At 37.8% G+C, this 14,200-nt stretch overlaps 1 protein-coding gene across 4 annotated transcripts in view; it reads left to right on the top strand.

The window, feature by feature from the left end:
- Positions 1-14,200, top strand: part of LOC139132401 (brefeldin A-inhibited guanine nucleotide-exchange protein 1-like) — a 183,288-nt gene that overhangs the window by 113,612 nt on the left and 55,476 nt on the right. For all 4 annotated transcript variants that reach the window (XM_070698743.1, XM_070698742.1, XM_070698745.1 and 1 more), the window contains 5 exons: positions 7,094-7,238; positions 9,150-9,290; positions 10,874-11,043; positions 11,828-11,979; positions 12,823-12,995. In XM_070698743.1, coding sequence (XP_070554844.1) covers positions 7,094-7,238; positions 9,150-9,290; positions 10,874-11,043; positions 11,828-11,979; positions 12,823-12,995 — 781 coding nt within the window. The remainder of the gene's footprint in view (positions 1-7,093; positions 7,239-9,149; positions 9,291-10,873; positions 11,044-11,827; positions 11,980-12,822; positions 12,996-14,200) is intronic.

The raw sequence follows: 14,200 nt of genomic DNA, 5'->3' as shown, positions 1-14,200 counted from the left end.
AGGAAATTTGAAAAATATCATGACCTAGCTGTGCGGTGCTATCAGAATGATCAATTTGCATTGCGCCTTAAAACACCTGGTGTCATTAGGGATTGAGATTCTGACACAATAGATAGTTTAATACAGCTTTCTCATTGGCTAACAAACCGACTGCACTGATCCAGGTGCATATCAATTTGCCACGTGGTATGATGCATGTGCATGTCACTGTGCATCGGCCACGCCACCAGTATGGACGCATACTTGTATATCTCCGACACAATGTAATCAAACGAAGTGGAACGGTTTTGCTCGCAGTTTGATAACGCTATACCACTGGATGACAGAGAGGATTTTACCTAACGACAAACATGAAAGTGAAAGATTTCCTGCTGCCGTGAACAGTGCACAATTGACTGAAATGCAAGGATCTCGCGTACTTCAAAATACACGCAAGTCTACCGGATCAGGCGTGTCAGTGTCGGATGCATGGGGACGTACCCGAAGCGAGAAACTTAAAACAACTCAAGTTAAAAGCAGCGAAATATTCATTTGTGGATGTGTGGAATATCTGGATATCATATCGGCCATTCGGGCAGGTTAGTTTCAATTATTTTCTTACATTTTCCCGGCGTGACCGTTATCGTTATTGTTTCTTCCATCGTGTTTTTGAAAGGTCAGTTTAATATGACATGATAACATTTGAAACGTTTGATGCAGTAAGTCCCGCTGAGTGTTGTCATTTGAATGGAGTTTTAAGTGTGGGATTCCATTTCCGCTCAAATGTCATTCCTTTTCGACGGCAATATTTTTCAATTATTGATTATTTTCATTAAATTCAGGTTGCTGGAGCAACTTCTTTGTATGAATAAGGGCTTCGATGAACAACTGTTTAAAGAATGCACTGGTCATCGTCCTGATGAAGAATTTCGCACGTACACTGCGTATCAGCAATTTCCTGCAGAAAACCGTGTCTAACGCTTTACAATCCCACAACCTGTGACAAAAGTTGATGCAAATGTTGAAGAGTACCATTCTCCGTGCTGCTCGTCAGATACCATTACGTTTAATAACCTCGTATACAAGTTCATCAGGCCATATTTTCATTCAAAATCAACACGGTGATAAGTTGTCATTGAAATGTAATTTCGCTAGTTCATTAAAAGTTGCCATGTGTACAATCTGCCAGATGTTTTATTTTCGTTTGTATGTAGATAAGTAAACCTTTACGCGTACATTGATATGGAAAGTAGTAAACCTTACGTCTGTATTCATATGATAATGAAGTCTATTCATTAAACTGTAAGGTTTACTAATTTCCATATCAATGAACCGTAATGGTTTACTTATTTGCATAAGAACAATTGGTCTTGCGATAATAAACGTACGGTGAGAAGAATGTGTCACATGACCATGAGTGGTATAACTGAATTAACTTGATTGTAGTTGTTGAAACTTGCTATATACATCAAAGATACTGTGATATAATATTATTGAAAATCAAAAAACATTTTTACTTCAGCCAATTCCTAATTTGCATATTAAATGAATTTTCATAATTAGGGATATTTATCTGAATTGACTTGATCAAAATTGATGAAACTTGCTATGTACATTAAAGACACTATAATACAATATTATTGAAAGTTATTAAGCATTTTCTCTTCAGCCAATTCCTAATTTGCATATTAAATGAACTTTCCTAATTAGAGATATATATCTGAATCAACTTGACCAAAGTTCACAAAACTTGCTACATATATTACAGATACCATGATACAACATTGTTGAAAATCATTAAGCATTTTTACTGAAGCCAATTCCTAATTTGCATATTTAATGACCTTTGCTTATTAGGGATATATACTGGATTTACTTGATCAAAGTTGGCAAAACATGCTATGTACAATGATGATTATACCTGGTTAAAACAATATCAAAAGTCATTTCACATTTTCATGTCAGCTAATTTGCATGTCTAATGAGCTTTCACAGCTCGGCATATATGGCTTGAAGGACTTGGCCAACGGTAATTACACTTGCTATATAAAGTGGTGATACAATGACAGCAGTAAAAGAACTTTGATATTTTTATTTCAGCTAATTACATATTTGTATACTTCATGACCTAATCGGCGGTGATTATTGTTCATTACGTTGATCATAATAATTTCAGTGAAGTTGCAAACATGTGGCAAAGGTTCAATTTTACACATAACTGCAATATATAATGAAACACGTGAGCATTTTCAGTTCATATCTGGTTTCTTTTTTTACTACTGTAATGTATTATTTCTTGGGCTTCCTTTATGTTTACTATGGAAACTACAGCTAGTTCAAAATAGTGCGGCTTACTTATTGTTTGGCTGCCGCAAGTATGATCACATATCTCCTGTTTTAAGATCACCTCACTGGCTCCCAATCGAGCGTAGAATTGAATTCAAAGTCTTATTACTGGTTTTTAAGGTACTTCATAGTCTTGCACCTGTCTATATCATTGACCTTTTAACACCAAGGAGTAATACACGCCGTCTGCTTTCTTCAGATTCGGGCTTGCTTGAGGTTCCGTTCACGACGTCTTCTTTCATATACAAACGGTCCTTCAGCCATGTCGCTCCGTGTTTATGGAACGATTTACCGGCTGATATTAGAATGTGCAATACCGTCGATTGTTTTAAGAAACGTCTTAAAACGCATCTTTTCCGCAAGCTTTTAATTAATTGTCTTTTTAAGATTTTTAAAGTCTTTCTCACTCACTCCGTAGTAACTTACAGTAGCTATTCCTCTCACTTCTACCGCTTGAGGGCGTCCTTCCATAGTACTATAAAAAGCCTGAACAGGCTACCAGGTGTCATTACCTTTCATCACGCTTGAACAGTAACATCTCTACAAGTGTTACCGGTCGTTCCTTCACGATGTCCGACTCTAAATCGTCGTCGAAGAAAGGCAAGAAGCCCGGTAAATCTCCCACTCCTGTTACTCAGCCGGAAGAAAAACGGGACTCTTTGCCATTAGCCAACGAGGATAGCACGCATAGCAGTGGCGGTATTGGTACACCGACTGAAGCTAGTGCTCCGTCGTCTAGCTTGAGCCAAGACTCAATTCGCCAGATTGCAACCCAAGTGGCGCAGATATTTGGGCAACAAGTTATGTTCGCCACACCTTTGCCATTCTATCAGCCAGGTGATAGCGTTGCAGCCGGTTCAACACACGTTGCTGTCAGTGGGCCGCCATCTTGTGTGTCTACGTGTCAGGCTCATCCTACGGTCAGCCCTGGCTCCAGCCGCAAGTTTCCTACAGTGGATGCTCCAGTTCCTCACAAACGTAGGCGTATTATTGAAATAGAGGCTGATAGTTCCGATAATTTTGATTCGGATGCCTCAGAAATTTCTGACGTGCCGTCTTCGCTACCTATGACTATTACTACTGTGAACGAGCCTGACCAGGACGAATCCCCGTCTGTGTATGCTGACGTGCCTGACTATCATACCGGCGTTCCTGGTTGGAATATGTCAACGGAAACAGCTGAGTGGTTTATGAAAAGGGCTGACCGTCCATTACCTCAAGCCGTTGTCCAGCAGTTGCAGCAGAAGTATTCTGTTTCTGACCACTTTGAGCCATTTTTCAAGGCACAGGAGCTACCGTCATCGGTCCGCAACCTGATAAAGTCAAGTAAGTCTACTTACCGTAATCATGACCGTCCATATTACAAGGTTCACCAGGCTTTCAATTTGGCTGTGCGTCCTGTTCTCCAGGCCTTAGAAACCACCATTTCTCCAGATTTCAACCCCAGTCAACACGTACCCTTAGTCCGTGAAGCTCTTGGTGATGCCATACATTTAATGACCACAGCTAGTTATTTGCTGGCAGAAGTTCGCCAAGCTAGGCTGAAACCACTCTTTAGAGATGAGTATAAGGAGCTGCTGCAGGATGCTAAGCCCTCCGCACAGGGATTCTTTGGTGGGAATTTGGCCATAAACAATTCCAAGAAGTCCGTTAATGCTTCTCGTGTCGTCTCCAAGAGCAGCTATAAGTCAGACAGACAGCCATTTTCAAATACCAGCAGATCTGGTTGTTACTACTCGGGGAGGCAGAGCTTTACAGATAGCCAGCGATCCGATACCCAGGCTTCCAGTTCCAGAGGAGGTAAGGGGTTTCAAAAAGGTGGATTTAAGTCAGCAAAGGGCAGAGGTGGTAACTCCGCTACCAAACAGGATAAGCAGTGACTTGGCAAGTTCATCAACGACTTGTTTAACAGCAAAGCACAGAGTAAATGTTACAATATGTGTATCAATGGCTTCGCGCTAATCGTCAAAACAACCAAACATTGATACTTTTATACTCACTGCATACACAAAGAAACAACTGTTGCCAAAAGTCGAATCGCTCCGCTTTCATGTTACGGGTAGTATTTTGTATTGTGGTTTATCTGTATGGATATATATTGTGTATTCTTTTTCTTCCATCAAAGTCCAGGGGTTAAAATTTCCTGGTGAAGTCTGCTAGACCAGGACTAGTGAAAAATGCGATCTACTAGTCCTGCATTAAAATTCACTTGTCCTGCTTTACTGCTTACATGTACATGTAATTTCTTACTGTAAGGGAGTTTATTTATTAGAGAACCATATTGGTGGTCAAGAATGGCTACATTTACATACCATCAGCCTACAAATACAAGTGAATGTCTACTTGGTGGACAGATGGTTGAATAGAACATCATCAATATCAGCATCACCGTTATTTGCCATGATTTGGCTTTACTTTCAATTTATGTCCTTGAATATGTCTACTATGCAAACTACTGTCAAGCCAATGGGCAATACTTCCTGTCAGGATCAAAGTCTTTCAGTTCAGGGCCAAATTCAATGAGTTTTATCATTGCATTTAGAGAAGTCCTTTATCGGCAATACTAGGGAATTTCCGACAGTAGGAGCAGAACATTTTTTCGCCGTCATAGCTGACCCAAGGTCATTGTTGGGTCCAGGTAGGCACAAAACGTTGTTTACACTTGAACTTGTCATACTTTTGATCCTTTGACAAAGTATCACCAGCTAAAGTAAAGTTGCAGAAGTTTCGGGATGACTGTCTGCTTTGATGGCCTCGACACCAGCACTACCACTGTGAGTGTGAATGTCAACATTCACAAGAGACGAACTTGATGTGGGTGAAATCACTTCATCTTCTCCTGTATCAGTAGGAGGCTGGCTAAATGTCACTTCAGGACTATCAGCTTGCTCAACACCGCCCGCTTTTTTGGTGGATGGGTTGAGTTTGATCCCCAAATTGAATCAAGAGTTCGTTGCATAATCGATCCAACAACACGTGTGTGATCCTGAACATGACATGACTCTTAAGGGGGGTTTACATGTGTGAGTTAAGTCCGGAGTTGACACCGGAATAAATTTAAACCTGTGTCAGTTGGACATGTGAACAGACAACACCGAACTAACAAAGAACTAAATTAATTCGGTGTCGGAGGGCTGGTCCAGGTTCGGTGCTCCGTACTAAACAATGGCCTATTTACACGTGTGACCAGAACGCCGAACTAAACGCCGAACTATATCCTGTCTTCGGGCTTGCGGTCATTACCACAATGGACGGTGTTCAAGTAAGCTCTCGCGATCACGGCAACAATTGGCCGCAGGAAGAGATCAGGCTACTAATGTCAATCTTGAGAGACGAAAATGTCATCCGTATGATGGACGGCACGTCGAGGGATCGGCAAGTGTATGAAGTCGTCGCTGCCAAGGCCAGGGAGAAGGGACTCGAGAGGACAGCGGAACAATGCTACAACAAAATCAAACGGTTGCGAGCTCAGTTCAAGTCCGTGTCCGACAACAACCGTCGTAGTGGCAGAGCTAGAAAAACAATGCCATTTTACGATGAGCTGTAGGTAGTAAAGGGAAAGCAACTGGTAGCAAAGGGAAAGCAACTCCACACATCGTTCATATTTAGGTTGTTTGCGTTTTGTGTATGATATTGTGTATAATATAAGTGTATATCATGTTTAACTGTTTTATGTAAAATGTTGCTTGGCCATGGCGAGACGTACCCGTAATCTACGTGTCCTGTGTTAATCCGCACTGGAGCGGAGAGACTACTGACACTGTGATCCTTTGGCGCTACGTTTCGAAAACAGAGTTTTCTTCATCAGTCGCTTAAAATTCATTTTTGATTGGTGAGACGTGTTGAATGGTTGATTGTTTTTATTTTATAATATGTTGTTCCACTTACGTTTGGTAGGGAAGCTAGAATGTCTACTGTTTGATCTTGTTGTGTTTGTGTAGGTTCGTGTGAACCTGAGTTTGAGCTATTGTAGTTTTTGTGAAGTCTGGCGCTTATAAGTGTGTTGCCTATATTTCTGTTCCTTCTATATGCGATTATTGGTTGGTTTTGGAACAGTTTTTTTTGTGTTTCGTCTTTTTCAAGTTCACTCCTGTTTTGTCAGGGCTTGCTTGATTTTTGTCGTTTCGATGTACGGTCTATACGTTGTTATGAAGACTACTGTATTGTTGGTGGCGTTATTTCTTTTGCTTGACCTGAACTAAATTTATACCTTGTGTATGATGTGTAAACGTGAGATCGCTTAGATCGCTGATAAGGAATATTTACAGAGCGACTAATCAGATTCCCTCAGGTTTAAAAAAATACACGTGTAAACCCACCTTTATACTTGATTTACTTTCAATTGTCTAGGAATGACCTAATTAGGGACACCCCCTATTAGTGGTTATTGGTATGCATGAGATCTCATGTAATGAGAGATCTCGTTAATGAGAGATCTGCTAATCAGTACACTGTACAGGAAGTACACATGTGAACATTTTTAGGCTATCAGTGTGACGTACAGAGCAAGTGGGAGTCTCAGTAATGGCTGAGTTTATGACAAATTTTGTATCGGATTGCAGTTTAAGACTGAAATAGAGTGCAGGGAAAGGTAATAACAAAGTATTCTTGCACTGGACAGCGGTCTAGTGAAAAAATTTAGTTACTAGACTGATGTGGATTTTTGCTAGACTGTGACCTCGGACTAGCGGAAATTTTAACCCCTGAAGTCATTGTGATATTACTCTCTGTCATGTATCTTCACATTTTACTTTTCACTGTTTCACAGATACTTAAGTGTATATCTCAGCTTGAGTTAGCCCAACTCATTGGAACTGGTGTGAAAGCACGGTACATCTCTGGATCTCCAGTTGCTACATCCACTGCAGTTGGAGGCCATCATAATGACTTGTTGGATGGCGGAGATTCCTCCAGTAAGTACAAACTCTCCCTCCAATAGATGGGTGACAAGTTATTGCAGTGTATTTTGTAACTACAGACGTCAAACCAGCCTTGGTCGAGGGAGATAGAGAGAATTTCCCTCAACTATGTAGTAGATATTCAAGTGTTGTGCTTTCCACAAACATTAACATTAGAATCATATATCTTTGGTTGTAATGTCAGTTTTTCAAAAAGTCATAACTTTATATAGGAAAATTAGTTCAGATGAAAACTATGTTAGTTTTTCTTCTTACACGAAAGTTTACTTTTACAATATGGAAATTCTGTGACAAATTCCTTGCAGAAGGAAAAGATAATTTATCAGAGCCAATGTAGACTACTTATCAAAAATGCTTATCTTTTTCTAACGTTGACTCTCTCAAATCTTACACTCATATCCATTGTGAGATTTATTTAAAATTATGCCAGTGTATTCATTTATCATGAATCAAAGCCTTTGTTGGTATTGCTTAGAAACATGTATGTTGAACATTATGATGGTAAACTGTGTGAAATGTATACTAAGGAGAGTAATTAGTCCCCACGGATACCATCCGGGGGGACTAATAGGTTTGGTCATGTCCGTGCGTGCATCCATTAGTGTGTCCATCCATCCCTTCACGCAGATATCTCAGAGATGTCTGGAGCAATTTCATTCAAACTTTGTACAAGGATTACTCCTTATGTCAGGCATATTCATGTCAAATTGTTTTGTGATCCGACCCAATATGGTCATATAACGGTCATTTTATTGAAAAACGGGGACTATGTCATTGAAAATGACTTTGTGAAAAAGAGCTCTATTTCTTAAGCATCTGCACTGAATTTGATGAAACTTTGTAAAGATGTTCCTCACACAGAGCTCTGATAGCACACAGTCAGTATTGCATCAATTAATTTCTAATTTGCATATTTGATGAATTTTTGTAATTAGGGTGATATGTCTAGAAATACTACAGCAAATTTGATGAAACTTGGTATCGATCTTTAGCACACAGTGTCATATAAGTTTACAAAGGTACTTTGTGGTGTCATGCGAATAAATTGCTAATTTGCATATTTAATGAACTTTCTGAATTAGCGGGCTGTGTCCAGAACCACTACATCAAATTTGATGAAACATGGGACAGATTTTGATCTTGCAGTACTTTAATACTGTGTAAAGACATTAAGCAGTGTCATGTAAATTAATTGCTAATTTGCATATTTGATGAAATTTTTGTAATTAGTCTGTTATGTCTAGAAATGTATCAAATTTGATAAAACATGGCTCAGATGTTGATCTTTTGGTGGCGTAATGGCAATTGCTTTTTTGCATATTTAATAAATTTTTGTAATTGGGCTGATATGGCGAGGAATGGTCCATCAATTTTCATGACACTTGATACACATGTTGAACTCACATTGCTCCAACATTGAATTAAGACACTATGTAGTGTTATGTTAATTAATATTTAATTTACATATGTAATGAACTTTCCTAATTAGAATGATATGTCCAGAAACACTTCATCAAATTTGATGAAACTGTGTAAAGATGTTGATCTCACATTGATGTAATACAATTCATTGACACTTGGCAGTATCGTTTATGAAATGTGGTACACATGATAATCTGTCAGTGTTATAATAGAATGCAAAAATGTTTGGCAACATCCTGTTGATTCATTACTAATTGACTTATTTAATGACCCTTTGTAATTAGGGTGGCAGTCCACATTGGTTTTATGTTTTCATTACCATGGAACTCATCTTTTGCCACAGATCTAATTAATGAACAGGACTCTATCCTCTCCAAGGACTTGTAATCAGAGTACATATTAACATGTGGGGACTATATCATCAACGATGACTTGTTCTGTGTGTAATTTATAACATGATATGTGTTATTTTGCTATGACTAGCAACTCCATTTGGTAGACCTATTGATCAGAAACGCATGGCAAGTATACAAGAATCTATTGGTGAGACAAGTTCACAAAGTGTAGTAGTGGCTGTTGATAGGATATTTACAGGGTCAACAAGACTAGATGGTGATGCCATAGGTAGGTGTATGTAGACGTGCCTCTGCACCCAAACACTTTTTGTTTTGTTAATTCATGCATTATTGTAACTATGGGAGGATGATACAAACATTTATGTAAAGAGCTATTTTCAAAAAGATGTAAAGGAGCAGACTATATTTCTGGAAAATTTATGATTATGGTGTTGTTCTTTCTATAAAAAATCATAAAACAAAGGTTTTTGTATGTAATGTCTTCAAGTCTTGATGCCCACAAGTGTAATCTGAGAAAGTCAAGTGCTGTCAAATATGTTGTATTTGAAGAAAACAGAATTAAGGTAGCTTTCCACCTTTGCAAACAACTTCTTTTTAAACATGAATTTTGCCATCAAGTTGTGCATTTCTACAAAGTATTATATATCACCTGAAAGCTATTTGTATGATTTTTTTGTTTGATCAAGAATATTAATGGGCGATGAATTTTCGTTAAGATTTTACTGAAAGTGTAAAGAAATTGGGTAAACTGACGTAAAAAAGTTTATGTCAGAGCGGAAGGGGGCTAGGTGTCAACGAGTATAAATTGCACTTCAGAATACTGGCTACAAAACTGTCTCAGACTTTTGAAAAAAGCCTTAGTTTTTTCACAGTGCTGAATCAAAGTTTATCAACCGATTAGTCTCACAATGTCGTCTAATTAAACAGTGATAACTCGACTCTAAAGACCTACATTAAAAAACTGAAACACTCTTTTAGAGACAACCTATTCAACAAACATCTGTGAAAATCTGGTGGACTTCCGTTCACGCGTGAAACTCTTTTGAGTGTGCTGCAAAGTGATAAAATGCCAAACTAAGAAAATGAGGATTCAGTAAATTGGTTCGGTTTTTCCTTTATGAATAGCCATAAACAATTTACTCGGCAGATAAAACACCAAAACAAGAAAGTGCAATCATCTATTCAACCCAAACAGTATTTTCACTCGTTTGAAATCAGTATCAGCGGTTAAAATAAGGCTAAAAAGGGTGATTTTTTTCAGAGAAAAAATGTACGATCCACTGTTCTGCACCTGATCGCTATGCATAAACACAATGGTCTTGACACACAGTTACGGTAGGTGGCAATGGGATTTTCACAGCGGATGTTGTCCAAGTGCATGCGACAATACAGTGGTGCTGCCACTTAGTTTAATCCCTTGCCAATCAAGACTTACCGGTAGTCTCAAAACACAAAATCGTGCATCTGTTCCTCTTGTAAATTTTCATCGCAAAATATCAGCCAGAAACAGAAAATTTCAGACCAAGATATTCTACACACTTGGAGATTTTTACAGGAATTACAGGAATATTTTTCAGGGAAAAAAACAAATTTTTGTGTTTTTGACATAAAATAGCCCAGTAAATGTGGAAAGCTACTTTAAGGTTGATCATCAGTGCTTCTGAGCAAATCACTACCTTGATGTATGAATAACAGCCAAAAAAACAGTAGTGACTATTGTTATTAATCTCACCATTTCAATAAAATTCCACAACAAAGAGATGATTACTGTTGTATGAAGTAAGCTGATCAAACCTCTCCCTATTGCAATTTCTGTCATTGCATTAATGCTGATATATTGATTTTTACCAGTGGATTTTGTGAAATACTTATGCGCTGTGTCAATGGATGAACTTCAACCTCCTGGTGGGCCTAGAATGTTCAGTCTTCAGAAGATTGTTGAGATATCTTACTATAATATGGGTCGTGTGCGTATGCAGTGGTCCAGGATTTGGGCTGTCCTTGGAGAACATTTTAACAAAGTAAGCATATCAAGCTAATGGTTCAATCTTTTTAGGTCTTTTGGTATACCAATGATTTTACTTTGCATTTGTATACCAATGATTTCACATTGCGTTTGTATACTAATGATTTCACATTGTGTTGGTATACCAATGATTTCACATTGTGTTGGTATACAAAATGTAGCTAGATGATTTCACATTGTGTTGGTATTAAACTGCCTTGCAGACTGATTGTCTTAAAAATTATCACAGAAGTAGAAAAGGAAAAGAAACTAATCAAATTTCTGTAACATATTCATCCTCAGTGCCTGTAGGCCTATACTTAACTATTTTATCATTGCATTCAGCTGTTTGTAATATCTTTATCATTCTCCATGGGCCAAGGCAAACAAGGGGGCAATGTCATCACTCTGTGCCAGTCTGAGTATGTCAGTCTGTCTATATGTATGTCCATGTTTCATACAATTGTTGGCTTGTTTTGATTACTATATGGGAGTGAACAGTGACATTGTAACTAATTTTATTATTTGCTTGCCTCCCCATCTAGATTATTTATTAATTTTTTCATTTACATATTTACTTATTTATTTACTCATTTGTTTATTTATTTATTTATTTATTTATTCATTTATTTATTTATTTATTTGTGATTGTAGCCATGCATTTATGAAATACTGTAAATACAGACACAAAGTCAAAACACAGATACAAAATTGAGGAAGTTTTTAACAAAAACCAAAAGTACCATGCCAGACAATGGAAGGGGTTTTCCATTGACCTATTGATTTATTGATCTCTATAGGTAGGCTGTCATCCTAATGAAGATGTAGCATTCTTTGCAGTTGATTCTCTGAGACAATTATCTATGAAATTCTTGGAAAGAGGAGAATTGCCTGGCTTCAGATTCCAGAAAGATTTTCTGCGTCCTTTTGAGTACATCATGAAAAAAAATAGGTAAGTTCAGGAAGGACACTGCTTCGTTAAAGAATTATTATTTTATTAAAATTCTGCAAATATGTCGGAACTTCAAACTGCTGTTGATGGATAAACAAGTAACACTAACAAATAATCCAAAAGTAATACATACACTTCAAGGCCATTTCCCTTGATTGACTCTTTCCATTAGTCTTAGAAAGTTCAAAATATTACAAACTGTGGAACATAGAATGATTAATGGAAGTGATAAGGGAGTTAGTGAAGTCATGTAGACTAGCTTCATCCAAGGAAAGATTCTAGGTCCTTTATCACTTTAAGTCAATCATTTGTAGTTTTTGAGTATTTTGGTCTTGTATGTTAATTGCACACTCTTGTTCTACTCTCCAAAGCATGTTGAAACACCTGCTATTTAGCCTGTCAACAGAGCATCTATACTTGCAAAATACACTGTTATTGTTTACATTTGAATTCTAGTCCGGGCCGCAATGCACCTGTCAGCAATAACAATGCAGACTTCAGATGTACAGGCTGAGTTTACAAGCTGAACACTGTGAATATCAATATGCTTTGGAGGAGTAGAAGAAGAAACTGTAGTTGACATTGAAAACACAAATAGTCAATAAATTGTCAAAACTGACGACTACTATCCCTTTAAGTTTTAGAGTTTGGTATATTATGTCCAAAGTTTTAATTGGAGGAGGTAAATTCTTTTACGTAATTTTTCGTTTTCATTACAGTTGACTGAGCATGTTTACCATGCCTGAACCACCAATATGTAAAAACGAATTACTTTGATTTTTTTTTCTAAGCACTGGACTTTGCTCAAAGACATTTTTCTGTTGTTGTTATCTTAACATTTAGGTCTCCCACTATAAGAGATATGGTAGTAAGATGTGTTGCACAAATGGTCAACTCACAAGCAGCAAACATCAAATCTGGATGGAAGAATATCTTCTCAGTCTTTCATCTGGCAGCTTCAGATCAAGATGAAGGCATTGTGGAGCTTGCTTTCCAGACAACTGGCAAAATTATATGTGAGTTATAAAGCCCCAAAAGCTTGGAATTATATGAATTTTTTTTCATGTATTTATTTTCAAACCAATGTTGGTTAGGCCAAAATAAAAAATATGTGCTGTTCCGATTACCCGACCTACCCAAATTTTACCCCCCGACCCTAGACTTTTTAGAGCTTCGTAAACCCGGAAGTAAAAATAATGATATGAAAAAACATGAAACGCATGAAATTACAGCTAGTTTTCAATCGGGTTCGAACCCACAACATACGGCATCAGTCGTCGAGCATGAAACTAATTTTAGTTCGATTTTGATACTTTTTGATCTACTTCAATAAAATGTTGTTGAAACAATATTACGCGTAAATTTCCGTACGCTGATTTTGCATATGAAAGCCTATCAGCCAGTTGAGAGTTACGTTCACAAAAGTTCGTTGCCCTAGCCCGATAAGGTTTCTGTGTCACATCATCTCTGCACGATCGAGAAAAGGAGACAAACTGAAGGTTTTATGCATTATATGAGTGTCCATAACATTGAAAATAATTCTGATAGCAAAATTCACACGAAACATTGGACTTAATATTGGACTTTACTGGTACAGAAACGTGCTCTGTGCAGACTGAACAAGCATTGAAGCAAGCTGTGGTGTCAATGAGCACATGGGCCCGGTTTTTGAATTCAGTGAACAGACACTGACTCATTTTTCAGAGCAAATAAACCCTAAAATTAACTGTCGGTGACAACCAACCTTTCTGTTTGTTATTTTCCCCATTCTAAAATGACTGAAAAAAGCAACTGGGGCAAATCTGACATCGAGAAAAACTCAACTCCGCATTCAAATCAAAACAAGGGATCTGACCCTCTAAGTTGCTCGTTTTAGCTCTACTGAGTCTGCGCACAAAACTACAAGACCAGCTAGGTCACTACAAAAACACAGCTCACTGGTTTGCAAAGGACAATGTTGATCCAAACTTACAGTAGTGAGGGATGATATACGCACAGTAAAAACGTGACAAACAAGCACATTATTTTTTTCAGAAGCTACAAAACATTCTTTTATAACTACAATAGATTTTTTTCTTGGCTTGTGTAGTGCAGACAGTTCAGTAAAAAATGAAAAAATCCCTTGAAGGTACAATGGGAATGGCTGGCTGTTGTTAATTTTGATGTTTGAATGTACATTAAGCCCTATGAAAGCAAACTTACAGAATACGTGCAAACAAAC

Source organism: Ptychodera flava, chromosome 5, assembly GCF_041260155.1.
Source record: "Ptychodera flava strain L36383 chromosome 5, AS_Pfla_20210202, whole genome shotgun sequence".
NCBI classification, from domain to species: domain Eukaryota; kingdom Metazoa; phylum Hemichordata; class Enteropneusta; family Ptychoderidae; genus Ptychodera; species Ptychodera flava.
Note: the sequence above shows the minus strand (reverse complement) of the source record. Positions and strands in the feature narration are given on the sequence as shown.